The 19,450-nt window shown below is 53.2% G+C and overlaps 2 protein-coding genes, 1 long non-coding RNA gene and 1 other non-coding gene across 30 annotated transcripts in view; 3 read left to right on the top strand and 1 right to left on the bottom strand.

Annotated features, from left to right (window-relative positions):
- Nucleotides 1-12,166, top strand: part of UBAP2L (ubiquitin associated protein 2 like) — a 41,953-nt gene extending 29,787 nt beyond the window's left edge. For 6 of the 25 annotated variants that reach the window (XM_059146484.1, XM_059146490.1, XM_059146489.1 and 3 more), the window contains 11 exons: nucleotides 843-1,038; nucleotides 1,118-1,206; nucleotides 2,530-2,583; nucleotides 3,191-3,272; nucleotides 4,015-4,232; nucleotides 4,700-4,805; nucleotides 9,266-9,333; nucleotides 10,049-10,246; nucleotides 10,330-10,421; nucleotides 10,651-10,701; nucleotides 11,536-12,166. In XM_059146484.1, coding sequence (XP_059002467.1) covers nucleotides 843-1,038; nucleotides 1,118-1,206; nucleotides 2,530-2,583; nucleotides 3,191-3,272; nucleotides 4,015-4,232; nucleotides 4,700-4,805; nucleotides 9,266-9,333; nucleotides 10,049-10,246; nucleotides 10,330-10,421; nucleotides 10,651-10,701; nucleotides 11,536-12,079 — 1,698 coding nt within the window. In that variant the 3' untranslated portion in view covers nucleotides 12,080-12,166. Of the gene's footprint in view, nucleotides 1-842; nucleotides 1,039-1,117; nucleotides 1,207-2,529; nucleotides 2,584-3,190; nucleotides 3,273-4,014; nucleotides 4,233-4,699; nucleotides 4,806-6,110; nucleotides 6,509-9,265; nucleotides 9,334-10,048; nucleotides 10,247-10,329; nucleotides 10,422-10,650; nucleotides 10,702-11,535 lie in introns of those variants that run through there. The other 19 variants (XM_059146507.1, XM_059146508.1, XM_059146506.1 and 16 more) reach the window with 6 other exon arrangements.
- LOC131814972 (uncharacterized) lies at nucleotides 927-11,672 on the bottom strand. Its single transcript, XR_009347517.1, has 3 exons — nucleotides 10,987-11,672; nucleotides 1,579-1,664; nucleotides 927-1,060 (listed from the first exon to the last, which is right to left on the bottom strand). It is a non-coding gene; the product is annotated as an uncharacterized LOC131814972 (long non-coding RNA).
- On the top strand, nucleotides 2,976-3,112 carry LOC131815414 (small nucleolar RNA SNORA58). The gene has a single exon (XR_009347724.1). It is a non-coding gene; the product is annotated as a small nucleolar RNA SNORA58 (small nucleolar RNA).
- Nucleotides 12,167-13,059: 893 nt separating the features above from the next.
- HAX1 (HCLS1 associated protein X-1) lies at nucleotides 13,060-15,789 on the top strand. Of its 3 annotated transcripts, none has more exons than XM_059146509.1 (7): nucleotides 13,060-13,217; nucleotides 13,678-13,919; nucleotides 14,071-14,264; nucleotides 14,880-14,931; nucleotides 15,057-15,163; nucleotides 15,292-15,382; nucleotides 15,534-15,789. In XM_059146509.1, exons 1-7 carry the CDS (start codon nucleotides 13,165-13,167, stop codon nucleotides 15,617-15,619), a joined length of 825 nt encoding a protein of 274 aa, XP_059002492.1. In that variant the 5' UTR covers nucleotides 13,060-13,164; the 3' UTR covers nucleotides 15,620-15,789. The 3 variants fall into 3 exon arrangements, with proteins under 3 accessions (XP_059002492.1, XP_059002495.1, XP_059002494.1); XM_059146511.1 differs by having other exon boundaries at nucleotides 13,200-13,335; XM_059146512.1 differs by lacking the exon at nucleotides 15,534-15,789 and having other exon boundaries at nucleotides 15,265-15,382.
- The last annotated feature ends 3,661 nt before the right edge of the window (nucleotides 15,790-19,450 follow it).

Genomic DNA, 19,450 nt, shown 5'->3' with positions numbered 1-19,450 from the left:
AAAGAACGTCCCTTTCCCATTCTGGCTGTTCTCATTCCTTGGTCTGGGATGTGCCGAACATGACTGCTGAAAATCATCCGTGTGGGTCTGGGCATCAAGCTTTTGATCAAATTGTTAATTTTACTCTTGTGATTTAGAACAACCATTTGTGGAATTAGGCTGATACAGGGTAAGGAAGTTGCATTCTGGGCAAAGATGTCTGGTTTGCTAGGAACCTGGGGAAGATGACGAGTGCTGAGGCTTCCTTCGAAGTCTCTTTCCTTAGATACAGATTCGTCAGAACTTGCTGAACTAGTGAAGGAGAATGTGGGAGAGAGGCCCGGGAGTAGTTCTTGGACTTGAACAGTTCATTGGCCAACCAGCACCAGTTTCCGGAGTGTTGGTCCCCGCTTACTCTGCTGCCTCTGATGAGGGTGATGTGCGGTGGGTCTGTTGTTTACCACCCCTGCCTGACGAGTCTTGGGAAATGGGTAGCTAGAGGGTAACTCCTTTGGCAGAGGGCACCCAGGATTCAGCCACAGCCTCTTTTTTTTTTTTTTTTTTAAGATTTTATTTATTTATTTGACAGAGAGATCACAAGGAGGCAGAGAGGCAGGCAGACAGGGGAAAGCAGGCTCCTCACTGAGCAGAGCCCGATGTGGGGCTCGATCCCAGAACTCTGGGATCATGACCTGAGCTGAAGACAGAGGCTTAACCCACTGAGCCACCCAGGCACCCCGGCCTCAGCCTTGTTGACTGGGCAGCGGATGCGCTTTCCCCAGCAGGAAGGGGTGTGTATCTTTCCTGACCTTTTTGGCTAATCGCTGTTTCATCCTGTCTTCCACCGCTCCCCCTTTTTCAAGCACACAAGCGTGGACAGTGAGGCGAGCCTCCATTCTTCCTCCAGCACTTTCTCCACCACATCCAGCTCGGTTTCCGCGCCTCCCCCCGTGGCCAGTGTCTCCTCCAGTCTGAGCAGCGGCAGCAGCTTGGGCCTCGGGCTCAGCAGCAACTCCACCGTCACAGCCTCAACTCGGAGCTCGGTTGCTACGACTTCAGGTAGAGGGTGGTTGGCGCTGCTCTGGGACACGGACAAGAAGTGAATGTGTGACAGGGTAAAAGTGATTTCTCTTTCTAGGAAAAGCTCCTCCCAACCTCCCTCCAGGGGTCCCGCCATTGTTGCCTAATCCGTACATTATGGCTCCGGGGCTGTTACACGCCTACCCGGTAAGTGAGAGGGAAGTACCTTCTCCAGATGACGAAGACGGGGTGGCTGCTCTTGGCAGCTGTGGTTTCAGGGGGAGCCTCTAAGTAAAATCCCGAGTGAACGAGTTGTCATATGTAAGCAGACAGGTTTTTAATATTTGTAGTTTGGGAAGAACTAATCGTTTCTAGAGAGGAAGGGCTAACCTGAGGCCATTTCTCCTATTGTGTATTTTGTCTGCGTGAAGCACAGATTCTGCGCCTCTGAATCTAAAGGCCAGAGAGTCCATCTGCAGTCCCTTTCAGTTTCTCTGAGAATATTTTTCTCTGGTTGGATTGATACCCTGTCTTGGAGGGTCTTACTTAGCCGGCCCCAGCCAGCTAGAGTTCTCTGACCTGATCTGGGACGATCTGAGAGCAGGCAACAGACAGTGTAGCTTTCCCCCCTGCTGTTTCTTCTGTCAAATTTGTGGATGCGGTGCCTGTTAAAATGAAGGGTATTTATTTTGAAATGTTTAAAAAGACACGTGTTTTTGCTCCTCAGAGTGTCTAGGTGAATATCATACAGAGGAAACATCCAGTAATGTTTTATACTTTTTTTTTTAATATGTATATATTTATTTGAGAGGGAGAGTGCCTGAGCGGGAAGGGCAGAGAGAGAGAATTTTACGGAGATTGAGTGCTGAGCATGGAGCCCAACGTGGGTCTGAGATCACGAACTGACCCAAAACTGAGTTGAACGGATGCCTAACTGTGCCACACAGGCACCCCTACACTTTTTTTTTTTTTTTTTAAGATTTTATTTATTTATTTGAAAGCAAGAGAGGGAACACAGGCTGGGGGGAGTGGGAGAGGGAGAAGCAGGCTTCCTGCCGAGCAGGGAGCCGGAGCCAAAGACACGCTTAAATGACTCAGCCACCCGGGCCCTCCCTTACACTTTTTAACAATAAACATACCACCTTAGTCCCCATACATTAGAGAAAATAAAGAGTAAAATGTGAAACCTTTCTGAAACAGATAAATCTTAAACCCATGTTTTCGAAGTGGTGACAAAGACTGGTGGGATAGAGAGTGAAGCCGGCGGCTCCCACGCAGCTCCTGTCTTGTGTCACTGCCCGGGCAGGCGGCCTGCTTGAATCAGTGTGGTTTAGAGTTTAAGGAGAGCTTAAAAACCTTTCACACATCACTTAATCTTTTTGTAGTTTACTTCTTTCCTCTTGAAGGAAACTGAACGAAGTAATCTGTGTCCTATTCTTCCTAAGAATGACTTACCATGATTCTTAGCACCTTGGGCTGCTCCTGTGGTAACAGTTCCTGTTAATACTGTAACACACTTTTATCTTGCAGCCACAAGTTTATGGTTATGATGACTTACAGATGCTTCAGACCAGATTTCCCTTGGTGAGTACGTGTGTAGAGCTTAGGAAAAGAACGAGATGTTCACCTTACTGTTGAGGGGTTCAGTTAATAAGTCCCAGGCTTAGCTCTTCCCCAGCCTGCATGTCCACACACAAACTCTGATTCTCAGGCTATGTTAGAACACAGGGACTTTGGAAGTGGTTTTAACGAAAGGTAACTTTTTGTTTTTTAATCAGTTGGGATTTCTTTGAAGTAAACAAATTTTAATGTGATCCATATCTCACAGTAGGAGCTCTCTGGGTGCTTTTTCTGTATGCGTCAGGTGTTTTGAATTACAGAGGGCAGACTCTTTTCCAGAAGCAGTAGACTGTTAGGTATATACGTAAAAGTCTGAGTGTATCCTTGGTTCCGATGGCCTTGATGTGTTTCCTGGTGGGCATACCCGTAGACCTTGCCTGACTGTGCCTGTAGCCAGGCGAGGGGGACAGTGTATGCGAGAGTAACTTGGAGTTGGTGCCTGCTCTAACCAGCGGAATCGGTGGCTGGGGAAATTGCAGCACTCCCAACATTGTGCTTCTCACCCTCTGCTGTTACTCCTGCTGGGGACTGAGTGGCATTGAGTGTCTGCTCTTTGATTTCTCTCTTCCAGGATTACTACAGCATCCCATTTCCCACGCCCACCACTCCGCTGACTGGGAGGGATGGTAGCCTGGCCAGCAACCCTTACTCTGGTATGGCTGGGATGGGGCCCAATGAAGGGAGAGTGTGTTGGGATTGGTGGCAGAAACCTGATTAATAGGAGGGGGGAAACAACTGTAAGGAGGAACCCAGTTCTCGCTTTAATTAAGACCTTTGGCAGAAGGTATGGAGCGGATGTGGTGAGTCAGGGTGGGTAGATGTGGAATGCTGCAGGAGATGGGCATTTCCTTCTCAGCCCGCTTGGCTGTCTCCCAGTGGTTCCAGGTGACATCTTGACTTAGTTTTCCCTCTTCTCCAGTCTTTCCCGGAAGTGGGGTGCTTGAACTGGCCGTTCTCCGCTCTGCTCCTGTCCCTGCTCGCGGTGGCAGTCTCCGTGCCTTGCCTCGGCCACGGTGCTGCTTTTTACGCCTGACCTGTCGTCCTCTTTGACCTAGCTTTTTTCCTGACCCGTTACTGTGTTCTGAGTCCAGCATGGAGTGTTCCTCATGGAGGGGAAGCAGGGGAAGGCATGGCGGGGGGGGATGGAGGGAAAGGAGTAGCCTGGGCAGAGAAATCTGCAGGAGCTTTGTTCTCGGGGTCTGTCTCCCACAGAATTGTACAGGCAGCCGACGTTTGGCTTGACTTAGGCCCATGCTGAGTGTGCGCTTAGCAGTGCTAAATGTTGCCATAAAGAAATTTAATTCAAACAATTGAACTTTTAATAGTCTTGGGTCAGGGTCTTCTGGAGTTGTGGGTGAAAAAAGCAGTAGGTCCATTTAGTCTCTCCTGTCGTAGGTGACCTCACGAAGTTTGGCCGTGGGGATGCCTCCTCCCCGGCCCCGGCCACAACCTTGGCCCAACCCCAACAGAACCAGACTCAGACTCACCACACCACGCAGCAGACATTCCTGAACCCGGCGCTGCCTCCTGGCTACAGTTACACCAGCCTGCCGTACTACACAGGGGTTCCGGGCCTCCCCAGCACCTTCCAGTATGGGCCTGCTGTGTTCCCTGTGAGTACCTGGGCTTGATCTTTCCATGTGGTGGTGGGGAATCCTAGCCCCCGGGCACTAGCCTAGCTGCCTTCAAGGCTGGTTGACTTTTTAATAATGTGCAAGGAGAAACATTTCCTCTTCTGGCCTATTGCTGGCCTGGCGGAGGGGGGCTAGAATTGGTGGTATTGGGATAAAGGTTACCTATTCTTAGAATTATCTAAAGGGGATGGGAGATGTGATCCCACAGGGCTTTGTCCCCTAGATGGTCTTCATTCCTTGCGGCAGCTTGCCCCTTTCTCCGAACTACCATTTCTTGACTTCACTGGTAGATTTTATAAAGCTCTGTAGGGAGCCCATTTCACTAAGCAGACTGGCCAGCCCATCTCAGGGTGGTAGGCATCTGAATGCCCAGTCCCTGGAGTAGAACAGTGAGGGGATGGTTCTCGGCCACCATGTCACCTCACTTCTAGCCCTTTTGTCTTCAGGTGGCTCCTACCTCTTCCAAGCAGCATGGTGTGAATGTCAGTGTGAACGCATCGGCCGCCCCTTTCCAACAGCCAAGTGGGTATGGGTCTCACGGATACAACACTGGTAAGCACCCCTTGACCCCGGCTGTCCGTGGTTTCTGCAGGACGTGACTGAATGAGTTTCAGGAAGCAAGGCGTGGTGCTCGAGAGACGGGGTTGCTGAGGCATGCTGCTAGCGGTTCCGCAGAGGGTTTTCCTGTGCGTCTGACGGGGGTGTCTGTCCGAGCAGCAGCAGCCGAGGGGCGTGACGGAAGAGCATGTGTCCGACACTCCTAGTGGGAATAGCCCGGGGCACGTGTCGGCTGTTACTCTATGTTGGCTGGCCTAAACGTGGCGGGGGAGGCAGGGCAGGGGGCCCCAAGGTGTCACGGAGACGTCTGTGGAAGCGAGCGCTAGAGTGGCCGGTACTGGTAGGTAGCACGGAAGGCGAGGTGCTTGCTGAATGGCAGACTTGGGTGGGTGTGCTTTTCACTCCTTTTTTCACGCAGCCCCTTTCCGTTCCTTAGCTGGGAAACCCAGGAGTGGAGAGAAAGCATGGGATACGAGTGCCCAACAGAGGGAGAGTAGGATCTTCAGATCCCTCCTCTGTATGGCTGGTCTCTTGGCAAAGTCTGTGCGCACATCTGATGGCAGGAGGGAAAGGCGGGAATCCTCTGCATGGGCACTGGACGCACAGATAACTAGTCCGGCCCCGGCCCCCGGCCCTGACGTGGCGCCCCTTCCGTAGCGGCTTCATGCACTTTCTTCAGTGATTTGTACACAGACACAGAGAGGAGCTTGTTGCAGTCGCAGGGAGTTAGGATCGAGGGTTTTTCCGAATTCTGAGCTGTGCTATCATGGTGATTGGGATGGAGCTGCCTCTGTGTGCTTCACCCCTGTGTGGGCTCCAGGTGGGTCGGTCGTCCGAGCTTCTCGGTGATTGGGAAGCTGAGCGGAACACAGGGGCAATAGATCTGGCAACCACTAGCCAGGCAGACCTTTGAACTGTGTTGGAGCAACTTGGAATGAGTCTGGATTTAACCTGGAGAAATCCTGAGACACCCTAACTCCTTGTGGCCACCCCTGTTACCAAGCAAGGTGCACCCTGATCCTTGGAGGGGAGGATTGTAAGCTTTCTCACTTGGAGTGGCCCCATTCTGAGAACATTAGATTTAAGTTTTAGCTGGACCAAATTGAAGAATTTTAAGAGGTAGGTGATTGATAATATAAAAGAACGGCGTACCACATTTTTATTCCCCTTAAGATTTCAGAAACCTGCCATAACAGTCTTTTGAGCACCCCAAGTTCCCAACCCCACAGAGGGCTCTTATCATCCCATTCCTCATCAACCTCTAAATTCATTTATTTTTATGTATTTGATTCCTTTTAGGAAGAAAATATCCACCCCCTTACAAGCATTTCTGGACGGCAGAGAGCTAATTTGGCCCAAGGCTGGGGGCTGTGTTTTGTGTGTGTGTATAAATTTGCACTGAAGTCTTGTTTCAGAAACCAGACCACTGAGGAGAGCCTGCTGAGCTGAGGCCATGGCCTGCGTGGCTTGGGGGAAATGAGTTGGTGGATACCTTCTGGGCTTTGAACTTGCCTTCCCCCGTTTCCCTCTCCCCCATGTGTCTGGCCCTGTCTGACCCATTTCGAGTTCAAGCGGCGCAGCCCCTCCGAAGCCTCAATGCACACCTGCTGTCGCTTTTGATTTCTGGAAGGCATGTAGTTTCAACTTGTAACAAAACATTTGTAGTCTTCAATAAACTGTGGTATTTCTTTAGCTAACTCTGGCGTTCTTTCCGTGCATGTCTTTCTGGACACCAGGAGCCAATGTTGTGCTGTGGATGAAGGGTGGAGGGGGCCGTTTGATCAGACCAGCACAGCCAAAGAGCTAAGAACCGTTAGCTTCTCGCCGCGGTGACTGTACTAAGGTGGGAGAGGGGAAGCGGCCCTCCGGTTCCAGCCCTTTGACTGGGACAGAAAGCGGTTTTGTAGAAAGCCCCCGACGCTCGCTGCATACTCCGCTCCTTCCCTTTTGCACCCAGCTCTTCCCCTTGCTCTGACGTGGGCAGAGGGAAAGGCGAGACACCGCTTGCAGTGTCTGCCGCGGCGAAGGCAGGAGAGGTGGCGTTCAGAGCTGCTTTAGGGAAGTGGCTTCCAAGGCCCCAGGCCAGGTGGCTGGTGGAGATGTGAGAAGTCTTTGGTGACCAGCTAGTTGAGGACTCCGCTAGCCGGCAACATTGTTCTTATGCTTCGACCCTCCGTAGGGCTTCTCAGGGATCGCGGATGAGCGTCGTTCCGCACTTGTGGGTGTGGCTGCGCCTGTGCCCGAGAGATGTGCGTAGACCTCTCCTTGACTGGGGAAGTCTTACCCCACTCAGTCCAGCCGCCGCAGAGCTCACTTGCATAGTGTGAACACCATCCTTGCTTAATTGGACACCCAGATACTCCACTTCCTTTGTATTTGGTCCCAGCCCTCTGGAGTACTTTTTCCTGTGAGTGTGACCCCACCTCCCAGGGGTGCCGTGCTGGGAGACGTTGGTTCTTGCTTCTCCATGCTGTCCACATCATGTCCGTGTGGTCGCCACTGCTTGGGAGTGGGGGGTGGGTAGACGGGGCCGTTGGAAGGCAAGCAAGAGAACTCAGGTCTGAGGAGCTTTCTCGTAACTGGTGAAGGGTAAGTGCAGAAGCCAACGCCTGTTCGTCCAGTGCTCGCACTCAGACTGTGAAGGCTGCTAGAGGGTTCTCTTGTTCCTTCAGCCAGTACCCAGACTGAGTCTCAGGACCGGAAGCTGGATTTCAGCTAGTCAGCCTGTGGAAAGATTGAGGCCAGGTGTGGGGAGAGCGGGGGGCCGGGGGGAGTGCTGGCAATCTGAATTCCTCCCTCCCACCCAGCTTGCGAAACAAGGTGGCGGTTCCTCTCATCCAGTATGGGGTAACCCTGGGCGTCTGCAAGGTGTTTGAGCCTCTGCAGTAAAGATCAGTCACTGTCTCTGATTTCCCTCAAAAATGTTAGCACTCTTTCTGTCCCGCCACACCCTCAGCCCCGTCCACACAGACCTCGGTGGCTCAGCCTTTTCCGTAAACGCACTGTTGACGTTACATCTGTTACCGTGGGGTTTGAAGAGGAGGGGGCCAGACTACCCCCGTTAGTCCCGGTATGGCCCCTTTCTTTTACTTCAGTGCCTTTGAAGTACAGAGTTGCTGCTCTGGAGATTGCAGTATCTTCTCATGCTCTGTTCCTGTAGTTCTGTTCCTTTTGACTTGTGCTCTGGGAGGGCTTTCCAGCTTACGGTGCCACTTGTGTTAGGAAGGTCCTGCAGTAGCTCTCCAAGGAGGGCTTAACCTTTGAGGGCTGCCTTTGTCCTTGGCATCGGGAGGTTCGGGGTTCCGGGGGGGCATTTGTGGTTTGGTCACATAAGCACAGTGGTTCTGAACAAACTCTTACATCGAGTGCCCCTCCCAGCGGGAGAGAAGGTCCAAGGGTACCGGCTGAAAGGTTTTCTGAAGTTTCATGTAAATCGCCTCATGTGACGAGATTGAATGTATCTTTAAAAGTGTGCTTTACATTTGAGTTATTTTTCCTCAAATCTTGGCATAAAATTTCTCTCGTAAGATGCTCAATGATTTTATCTGATGGCTTCTTCCTGTCGCCTGACCCGTGACCCCATTCCCAAGGGTAGAGTGTGTGTACTTCAGTGTCAGGAGTAGAAATTAAAATGAGGAGTTGTACTGCTCTGGTTTCCTGGCAGTGGCAGTGGTAGTAGGGAGCTCTTCGGCAGGAAGCATGCAGGTTGTCGGGAGCGTGGGTCAGAGCCTGTGTCCACGGAGCAGCTCAAGTTGAAAATGATGTCGGATTTTGAGTTCCACGTAGACCACGGGAGATGGCGTACGCCACCACCTTCCTGACCTCCCCCACTCCCACCCCCATGCTTGGGCTTAAATTTCTTAGCTGGAAATGCCCCTCAGTGTCTGCTCGTTAAGTTGTTAAGTACCCAGCCTAGAAGAGCCAAGACTGGAGAAGCTGGGCCAGGGGAGCAGAGACTCCGAGCATGTGCCCTGCTTTTGGGGTTGGACTGGACTGCTCCTTCAGCTCTTACCTTATGCTGTGAAAGCACGGATCCTGAGCCCAAAAGTGTCTCTTCGTGAACAGAAAGAGCCCAGACTACCTGTCTTCCAGGAGCAGGACTGAGTGGAGTCTGGGTGGGTTGATTTGAAATGGACGTCCAAAGTTTAATCCATTTCTTTTGGGCTTTGACACAGAAGTGTTTTGAAAAGTATGTTAGCGGGGTTTGCCTATGTCTCCTTGCCTCACAAAAAGCAGCTGCCTTGCTTTCTGACACACATAACTCAGTACATACCTGGAAAGGGCAAGAGATTTGGGTCATGAGCTCTCCTCTCTCAGGACTGACCTGAGCTGGAAAAACAGACCAGACTTCCCTGGCAGTGCGGTAGCTAGAAAGGCTGCGCGCCATCTCCTCGCCGGGAGAGGGGCCAGCGGCCGGCTGAGCTAATCCTCCTGTCTGTTTCCTCCTCCCCCAGGTGTATCAGTCACCTCCAGTAACACGGGCGTGCCAGATATCTCGGGTTCTGTGTACTCCAAAACCCAGGTAGGTGCCTAGCTCTCGAGAGAAGTGGAAAGATACGGACAGAGAGGAGGTGGCGTGGCAGTGACAGAAGCTCAGTGAGCAGGCACAACCCTGACAGGGCCCCGGAAACCAACCCTAGATGAATGGTCTCTGGAGGGCAGTTTCTCAGAGAAGTGGAAATCTAACCCTCTGAGAAAAAGCCAGAGAAGTGTGACAGGACGATGAGGCGTGGCAGGTCATGGTGGTGTATTGTGGGACTCCCTGGGCTGCTGTCCTGGCTTTGTTTACCTACTGCCAGTCTTCCTGCAACTTTCCAAGGGAACGATGTGGAATACAGGGAGACTGGTTCGCTCCGTTCTCTGTACGAACAAGGAGCAGGAAGTACTGTTTGAAGCACAGGGTGTTAGAGGAGGTGTGCTGGAGCACATCCCAGCTAGAGCCTTGCCGCACCTGGGCCCGGCTGCGGGGTGGGGAGACAGTCGAGTCACAGGGCACACTCACAGCCATCTTCTCCTGCGGTCCTGACAGCTGGAAGTCAGGAGCACCCTGTGTTGTGTGTGAGAAACAGGAGTCAGAGACAGCGAGTTCTCTGAGCGGAGACAGACCCGAGCACCGGGCACCAGGTGCAGGGCTCCTCTGCAGACGCGTTCGGCTCTTGGCGGTGGGGGGCTTGGGCTCAGAAACTCCAGGGATTGGTTTGCTGACCCTTTTACTGTCTCTCCGTCCCCCTGCATAGCAGTCCTTTGAGAAACAAGGTTTTCATTCCGGTACTCCTGCTGCCTCCTTCAACTTGCCTTCAGCCCTAGGAAGTGGGGGGCCCATCAATCCGGCCACAGCTGCTGCCTACCCGCCTGCCCCCTTTATGCACATTCTGACCCCCCATCAGCAGCCGCACTCCCAGATCCTGCACCATCACCTGCAGCAGGACGGCCAGGTAACAGCCCTCCCCTCTCCTTTCCCTTCCTCTTCCTTCCTGTCCCTAAAACCGCCCCCTTTCCTCTTCTTCCCCTTCCTCAGCACCACCTTCACCCCCCCTCCCAGCGCCAGCCATGGGCACACAGCACACACAGACACAAGCGCACAGAACACCAGCCGCCGGCTGAGGAGAGGTCAGAGAAGGGGTCAGGCTCAAACCTCCTTTGCCCTGTTCCTTTGGTACCTTTCTCCTCTACCTCCTGTAGCACAGCTGCCCTCATCCCATCAGACCTGGGTCACACCTACCCTCTGACCTCTCCCAGCCTCCCCCCTTCCCTGACATTGTAGCTTTCCCTTCTGATGGTGGAGTTCTATTGTCAAAGTTTGTCCCTTTATTTTCCATATATCCTGGTTCTGCCTCAGCTACCATATTTGCAGATGGTTCTCTGTTGCCAGCGCCAGCAGGAGGAGCAGGTAATGAACTGAATGATGGTGTGCTTGAACCCACTCCTGTCCAGTCCCCATTTCACCTCCACAGCCTCAGGGAACTTGAAAAGGCTGCACGGTCACAGATCAGGACACACGAACACAGACACCTTGCTGAGCTCTCTGGCCTCCCGTCCCTCTCCTGTCCTCCCCTCCCCAGTGCCCTCTTTTTTTCTTTCTGCCCTTCCCTGACTCTGGAACACTTGGTTACCGGCATGGAGAGGATTCTTGGGGCAGCATCTGGAGCCTGGGGCCTCAGACTGTCTCTCCTACCTTGCCTGCAGTGGGCTCTCCGCGCTGCTGTGTGGCAGGGGTGGGGAGCTGTGGCGGTAGTGCAGGTGGCCTCTCCTCCGTCATAGGTGGCTGGGGAGCTGGGATAAGGGCTTCCTGGCTCTCAAAGACAGCTTCCCCAATTCAGGTATTCTTGGGGTCAATGAAATCACCGTATGATCACTCCTCTCCAAGAAGCCATCATTCTCTTTGAGAGAGTAGCCTTTTCTCAGAGCAGTGGAGGTGGGGTGGGGGGAGAGGGTGGTATTGGACGTGGGTAGAGCTCATTCACTGTCTCGTCTTCAGGAGGTATCCCGCCATCTTTACGCTGCTGCCCTGCTGAAAGGTTGAAAATGCTGTTTGACCTGTCACAGGGGCTCTAGCAGCTGTACACACCGGGGGTGTCTGGGGTTGGGAAGTCAACTTGGGAGTAGTTTCTAAGCAGGGAGAAGGGGAGAGCACGACACGTCTGCAGAGCTCCACCTGAAGATGTCACAGATTTGTCCCACTAACTAGACCCCTTTTTCCTCCTCATCGTCCCATTCCCTGCAGACGGGCAGCGGGCAACGTAGCCAGACCAGCTCCATCCCGCAGAAGCCCCAGACCAACAAATCTGCCTACAACAGCTACAGCTGGGGGGCGAACTGAGGCCCTGACCCTCCTCTTCTCCCGGTCCCATCTTCTGAGAGGGCTTCTCAGCCTGGCAACTACGGAAACAGCATCAAAGAAAGGAATGGGTGGGGGGGGGTCCGCTGCCCCCTACCCCCAGCGGCCCGCCCCATGCCTCAGCTTCATGTCTGTCCCGTTCCCAGACCATCCCAACTCTGTTGTATGTATTATAGGATTTGTATTTTCTCCTTTTTTTTTTTTCTTTCCCTTTCCTCTCCTACCCCCTTGCATTCAAGATTATGAAACTTTGCTGTGGGCCCTGCCTTCCTTTTCCTCCTCCTGTTCACCCTGGTGGTGTATGGGTGAGGTGGGGAGAGGGCCCCCAAATATATATCAGCCCAACAGCCCTGAGTCTCCTCCTTTATTATTAGGAAACAAAACAACAACAAAAAATGGCGTCATGAATATGAACAGCATTGTCACATGAATTAGTTGACGTGGTTTTTTTTTTTTGTACTGTGTCCTCAAATTTAATGGGTTACTGTGTCTTGTATATATAAAAAGAAAACCTCTACCTTCAGCCTCTGCCCATTCTTGATCCGTCTAGGACGGTCTCGTCGGCCAGCTTGGTGAATGGGTGTTCTGTGCCCCGGCGGGGCTCCCGAGTCTCCGGAGTCGCGGGAATAAAAGCTCTCGGGCCGCCAGGATCTTGCCCCCGGGGATTCCCTTTCCTCCTGGCCCCAGGGTTGCGCACCTGCGAGCAGCCGCTGACGACCCCGGTTCCTCCGGAAGCTGCCCCCGGCCCCCGCGGCAGGTTTCGGGCCACGAAGGGAGGGCGTGGACAGCAGATCCTGGGCGGCAGGAGCAGGCCAGGCAGGAGCCGGAAGAGTCGGCGTGCGGTGTAGACGGGCGCAGGCAAACGCGCGGGAGAGCAGGGAGCGTCTCCTGCAGCCGCCGAACACACGGGAGCCCAGGCGCTCCGCGAGAACGGGGCGGGGGGTCCGCGGAGGTCGGGGACGGGCCGGGGGTACTCACAGCTCCGCGCGCCGCTGCCCCCGCGCCGCGGGCCCGGTGCCCCGGCTCCGGCACCAAGCGTCCGCCCCGCCCCGCCAGCTGCAGAGCCCGCCCGGAGCGGTGAGGGCTGCGTGCGGGGTGCGACGCGCCCCTCGGCTGCGGAGCGCCGAGTCCGTGCGGCGCGGCGGGGGGACACACGCGCGGCCCCGGGCACCTGCCGCGGCCGGCTCGCGGGACGAAGGCTGACCCCTGGCGGCGGCGGCCGGCCCCGCGCGACCTGGAGGCCCCGGCGGGCCCGCGCGGCCGGCGCGGAGGGTCGGCTCCGGAGGCGGGGCGCTCCCGGGCGGCGGCAGGTCCGCGGCTCGGGACCCGGCGGTCCGCTCCGCCCCGCCCCCCCCCCCCGCGTCGTGCGGACGGTCGTTTTACGACAGTGCGGATCAGGCCTGCTTTCCGGCAGGCGGCCCGACGCTGCGCCGCGTTTCCGGCCGCGGAGCGCCGGCTGCCGCCGGGTGCGCGTGGGCTTCGCTGGGGTCCGCAGGTTCGAGTCCCAAAACGGGGATGAGCCTCTTTGATCTCTTCCGGGGCTTTTTCGGCCTGTCTGGACCTCGGAGGTTAGAGTGGGTCGGGGTCGGACGAGGGTGGGGTCCTCGAGGGGAGCGTGACCCTGACGCCCGGGGCGTGGGAAGGCCTCGTCTTCGTCTCGCCGTCGCCGCTGCGGCCCGGACGGAGGTCAGCACCCCGAGCGCTCGGCCCGCGGCAGCCACCTGGGCGGCCGCCGACGGGAGGACTGGGGCAGTTTAAGGCTTCTCCAGTCTGGGGGGATGCAGCAGGGGCCCCGGGGACGACGGTGGGGCTGGGGGGCGGGCCGGTGCGGGGCGAGGGCCGCCGGGCGCGCGGGGGGCCGCGGGGTGACGGGGACGGCGGCGCGACCCCCGCCCAGGCCCCCCCGGCCCGCCTGGCCCCGCACCTGGCCCCGCCGGCCCCGCCGGCCCCGGCCCCCGCCCGCCCAGGGCGCGGGTGCGGTGACGGTGGTGCCGCGGTCCTGCTGCTCAAACCCGCCTTCGCCCCCAGCCACAGAGACCCCTTTTTTGGAGGCATGACTCGAGACGAGGACGACGAGGACGAGGAAGCCCCGTGGGGCGGCGGGAGCTCCCGCTTTGAGGGCCCCCAGCCCCCCGAGGACTTCGGCTTCGGCTTCGGCCCAGGAGGAGGGATGCGTCTCCACGATCACTTCGGCTTTGACGACCTAATTCGGGATTTCCATAACCTCTTCAGCGAGATGGGGGCCTGGACCTTGCCTTCCCGCCCTCCGGGTGTGTGGCCGTCCCCGGCCGCCTGCGCTTTCTCCTGGGCCATCAGCAGCCCGAGGGAAGGCTGAGGGGCGGCAGCGGGAGGAGACTGGCATCCAGGGGCGGAGGGCCGCGTCCTCGCCAGCCCCAGCAGCCCTCCGCCCTCTTTCCGCAGAGCTTCCGGGTCCTGGTCCCGAGGCAGAGACACCCGGTGACGGGCGCGGGGAGGGACAGTCTCTCCGGGACGCGATGCTCAAGTACCCAGATAGTCAGCAGCCCCGGATCTCTGGGGGGGTCTCGGAGAGCGACGCCAGAGGCGAGCCCCCCACACCCGCGCCGGACTGGGGCCCCCAGAGGCCTTTGGGTGTGGTGAGTGCTCTGGACCCAGAGCCAGGGCCTGCGGGGGACACACAGACTGGAGGCTTGTGGAGTCGGAGAGACTTGGGTTGGGATCCTGGGCTCCCCGCTTAGCGTCCCTGTCTGTCCTCTGTGCTGAGCTCCTTGTAGGGTTTTGGTGGGAGTGGACACGAGGATGGGAGTGAGTGGACACGAGGATGGGAGTTCTGCTTTCTCTTAAAAAAAAAAAAAAATCAGGGCGCCTGGGTGGCTCAGTCGGTTAAGGGTCTGCTTTTGGCTCAGGTTATGACCTCAGGGTCCTGGGATCGAGCCTTGTGGCGGGCTCTGTGCTCAACCCGGAGTCCGTTTCTCCTCCCTCTGCCCTTCTCCTTTCTCGTGCTCACTCTTTTTCCTTTTCTATCTCCAAAAAAAAAGTCTAAAAGAAAATGTCCATTCAGGAGAGCCTTTTGGTGGAAAGATAGATAAAACAGATAAGGAGGAGAAGGGGTGAGTAAGTAAAGCTATCCCGAGCGCAACTGTCTCTCCCAGGGAAAGGTGGTTTTGGATCTTAGGGGTGCTTTGTGTCCTGTGACCCCCTCAAGTTTCAGATGAAAGGTATTATTTCACCTACTTTGCCTTTTTCTACAGTTTGATGATACGTGGCCTGTGGCCCCCCGTTCTAGAGCCAGAGAAGACAACGGTGAGTCTGGAGGGGGAGGCCGTTGCAAGTGCCCTCAGCGCTCCTCCCTGAAGTTTCCTGTCGTACTTGGCCCCCCTCTTTTCCTCGGACTCTTGATTTCGTGTTTCCTCTCTCTGCCCTTTTAGATCTTGATTCCCAGGTTTCCCAGGAGGGCCTCGGCCCAGTTCTCCAGCCCCAGCCCAAATCCTATTTCAAGAGCGTCTCGGTGACCAAGATCACTAAGCCAGATGGGGTGAGTTGGAAGAGAGGGGTACAAAGAACTGTGGCCAGAGGATGCCTTGGAGAGAGCAGTCTAGGTAAAGAAGCCAGTGAACTCATCTTTATTGATGTTAGAGACACGGTTCGGGCTTCTCCTTGTAGACAGTAGAGGAGCGCCGGACTGTGGTGGACAGTGAGGGCCGGACAGAGACCACCGTAACCCATCAGGAAGGAGATGGCCATCCTAGAGATGGTAAGTAAAGTGTGTGAATCAAAGGGATCCGTCTCTTCTTTCTTGAGAAGGGGGAGCCCGTACTTTTCTAGCCTTTAATATTATTACTCTCCTCATCCGTTGCCTATTCTCTCTCATTTAGTGTGTCTCTGTGTGTCACTTTCGTCCTTAGATCCAGAATCACCAAACCCTGCAGCCCTGGATGGCACCTATTCCATCCTGGATTTATTCCTAGGACGCTGGTTCCGGTCCCGGTAGCCTTGTCAACCCTCAGAGGCCTTCAGAGTCTTTCCACCCTTGGCACACCATCAGTGGACTTACCTTTCCCTCCTGCCGCCTCAGGGCCTTGGGTGTGAAGAAAAGTGAATTGGGGGTATGTCAGTTTGTGACTCACCCAAACTGACCAATAAAACCTTTATTTATGCTAATTCCTTGATCTTACTTTTGTCTAGGCTGTTCTACTTCCTAGTACCATCCAGGGCTTCCCAGATCATTTTGGCCCACAATGCTCTTATTTCTTAATTTTTTGTTCCACTTCCAAAACTGATTTGATAAACAGGGTCAGGTACCAGTAGAAAATGATTACTCTTACGAAGGGGGACAATTCCAGGAAAATTTTTACACAGGGACGCACTGGATTCTGAAAAGAGGGAGTGTGTATGGAAACGTGGGGACACTTGCTTCCCTAGTGTGGGATCACTGTGATCAGACAGTTCGTGACCGAATTCAAGGAACTACATTGGCAAATTTTTTCTTTTTTAAATGTATGTTGGAGAAAATGTAACTAGCACAAGAGTTGCTAGATTTTCTTCTCATTAAGAAACCTTTTGGGGCGCCTGGGTGGCTCGGTGGGTTGGGCCGCTGCCTTTGGCTCGGGTCATGATCTCAGGGTCCTGGGATCGAGTCCTGCATCGGGCTCTCTGCTCAGCAGGGAGCCTGCTTCCCTCTCTCTCTCTGCCTGCTTCTCTATCTACTTGTGATTTCTCTCTGTCAAATAAATAAATGAAATCTTAAAAAAAAAAAAAAAAAGAAACCTTTTGGACACCTGGGTGGTTCAGTCGGTTAAACATCTGCCTTCAGCTTAGGTCATGATCCCAGGCTCCTGGGGTCCAGCCCCACATCCCGCTCCCTGCTCCCTGCTCAGCGGGGGTTGTGCCTCCCTCCCACACCCCGCTCGCGCTCACATGCATATCCTCTCTCTCTCTCTCTCAAATAAATCTTAAAATAAACAAACAAACAAACAGGGAGCCTGGGTGGCTCAGTGGGTTAAGCCGCTGCCTTTGGCTCAGGTCATGATCTCAGGATCCTGGGATCAAGTCCCACATTGGGCTCTCTGCTTGGCAGGGAGCTTGCTTCCTCCTCTCTCTCTGCCTGCCTCTCCCTGCTTTTGGTCTCTCTCTGTCAAATAAATAAATAAAATCTAAAAAAACCAAAAAAACAAAAAAAAAACACCAACAACAACAATCCATAGCCCTGTGACTGATAGTGGCAGATCTTACACATTCTTTTACCTGTTTTCTTGAAATGACTCAAATGATGAGGGATTTTTCTAAGGAAGCCAATCATGAGAACAAAGAAAAAAAGGTACAGCAATAAAATTTTGTATTTTCATTTTCCTTATTATATCTTTTCATGAACAGAAGTTGATTTATTGTAGCTAAGTTTATATTCTCTATGGTTAGTGCTCTCTATATCTTTTTTTTTTTAAGGTTTTATTTATTTATTTGACAGAGATCACAACCAGGCAAAGAGGCAGGCAGAGAGAGGGGGTGGGGAGCAGGCTCCCTGCTGAGCAGAGAACCGGAGGTGGGGCTCGATCCCAGGACCCCGAGATCATGACCCGAACCGAAGGCAGAGGCTTAACCCACTGAGCCACCCAGGTACCCCAGTGCCCTCTGTATCTTTTAGGAATTTCCCCAACCCAAGGTGAAAAGGATGTTCTCCTTTATTTATTCTTCTAAGGTTTCATTAGTTAAGCTTTTACATTTAAGTTTTTAAATCTACCAGGATTTTCTCTTCTATTTGATATGAACCAGGGGATTAACTTCGTTTTTTTCTATTTGGGAAAATAAACACGTGTGTATAAATATGTATGTACAAACACTATGAATATATTTTATACACACACACATACATACAAATACACATGGATCCCTTTGCTGGGTCTTTCTGTCTTTTCTGCTAATTTGTCTACCTCTGTGCCTACTCACATTTTAAAATTGCAGGGCTGTATTTAGTAGAACATGTCCTCCCATTTTTCCCCAACTTGTAGTATGTGAGAATGCAGCTGGGGCGCCTGGGTGGCTCAGTTGTTAAGTGTCTGCCTTCAGCTCAGGTCATGGTCTCGGGGTCCTGGGATTGAGTCCCGCATCGAGTTCCCTGCTTCTCCCTCTGCTTGTGTTCCTCCTCTTGCTGTGTCTCTGTCAAAGAAATAAATAAAATCTTAAGTTAAAAAAAAATACAATTGAGAGCTTGTTTGGAGGTTCTAGCAGGGGAGCGCAGCTACTCATATACCCTTGACCGAAGAACGGTCCTCTCCTCTATCGGGGAAGGTCGTCCTCTTCACTGAGCGCACAGCTTCGGGAGGGACCTGGGTGGCTCAGTGGGTGAAGCCGCTGCCTTCGGCTTGGGTCATGATCTTGGGGTCCTGGGATCAAGTCCCATGTCGGGCTCTCTGCTCAGCAGGGAGCCTGCTTCTCTCTCTCTCTGCCTGCCTCTCTACTTGTGATCTCTCTGTCAAATAAATAAATAAATAAATAAATCTTTAAAAAAAAAAATACAATTGATTTTTAAATTTTATTTATTTATTTGAGAGAGAGCACACATATGAGCAGGGGAGGGGGCAGAGGGAGGGAGAGACTCTCAAGCGGACTGCCCACTGAGTGTGGAGCCTGCTGCGGGACTCGATCTCATGACTCTGGATCATGACCTGAGCCAAAGCCACGAATGAAATGCTCAACCAACTGAGCCACCCAGGCACCCTTGTAATCAATTTTTCAAGTCCGCTTTTCAGCGTCTCACCATAAACACATGGAGCTGGAGATTGCCAGACATGTGTGGATACCCCAGAGCCTTAAGGCTGGACATACAGACAAGAGAAGAAACTTGGGAGAAACAGACCTGCAGAAAGATGAAAACTTAGGAAGGGCACATTTAATGTCCTTAGAAGTATGATATATCCATGGGGCGCCTGGGTGGCTCAGTGGGTTAAACCTCTGCCTTCGGCTCAGGTCATGATCTCAGGATCCTGGGATCGAGCCCCGCATCGGGCTCTTTGCATAGTGGAGAGCCTGCTTCCCTTCCTCTCTCTCTGCCTGCCTCTTCTGTCTACTTGTGGTCTATGTCTGTCAAATAAATAAATAAAATCTTAAAAAAAAAAAAAAAAGAAGTATGATATATCCAGAAAGCCAGAAGATATTCCTACAAAGGAGAAATAAGTAAAATAAGAACAAACTTTGAGGAGTTAAATGTGACGGCAAAAATGAAAAACTCCAAAGATTTTGATGACAAAGTCGGTCTCTGGAAAGACCAAGTAACAGAGACAGAAAACAGGAAAAAAGTACCCTGAAACTGACATTACTTATCAATGATACTCCCAACTTAAAAAAGAATTTTTGGGGGGGCGCCTGGGTGGCTCGGTTAAGCGGCTGCCTTCGGCTCAGGTCATGATCCCAGAGTCCTGGGATTGAGTCCCGCATCGGGCTCCTTGCTCCGCCGGGAGCCTGCTTCTCCCTCTGCCTCTCTGTCTGCCTGTGCTCACTCTCTCTCTTTCTCTCTCTCTCTCTGACAAATAAATAAATAACATCTTTAAAAAAAATTTTTTTAAAGAAAAAAATAAAAAAGGAAAACTGGAATTGTATAAACCATCAAGGAAATAAACCAAGAAAATATCCCAGAAGTGAGAAATATTTACTTCTAATCTGAAAGACCCACCACATGATAAACAGCAAGGATCAAACAAACAAAACCTCTACTTCAGAACACTAGAGAAAAAGGAAAATCCAGATGATTTGAGAGAGGGTTCAGAGGAATCTGGGGATTCAAGATTCTCATTTGCATCTACCCAGATGTCCCTATCTCAAGTGTCAG

Source organism: Mustela lutreola, chromosome 14, assembly GCF_030435805.1.
Source record: "Mustela lutreola isolate mMusLut2 chromosome 14, mMusLut2.pri, whole genome shotgun sequence".
Classification (NCBI taxonomy): domain Eukaryota; kingdom Metazoa; phylum Chordata; class Mammalia; order Carnivora; family Mustelidae; genus Mustela; species Mustela lutreola.
Note: the sequence above shows the minus strand (reverse complement) of the source record. Positions and strands in the feature narration are given on the sequence as shown.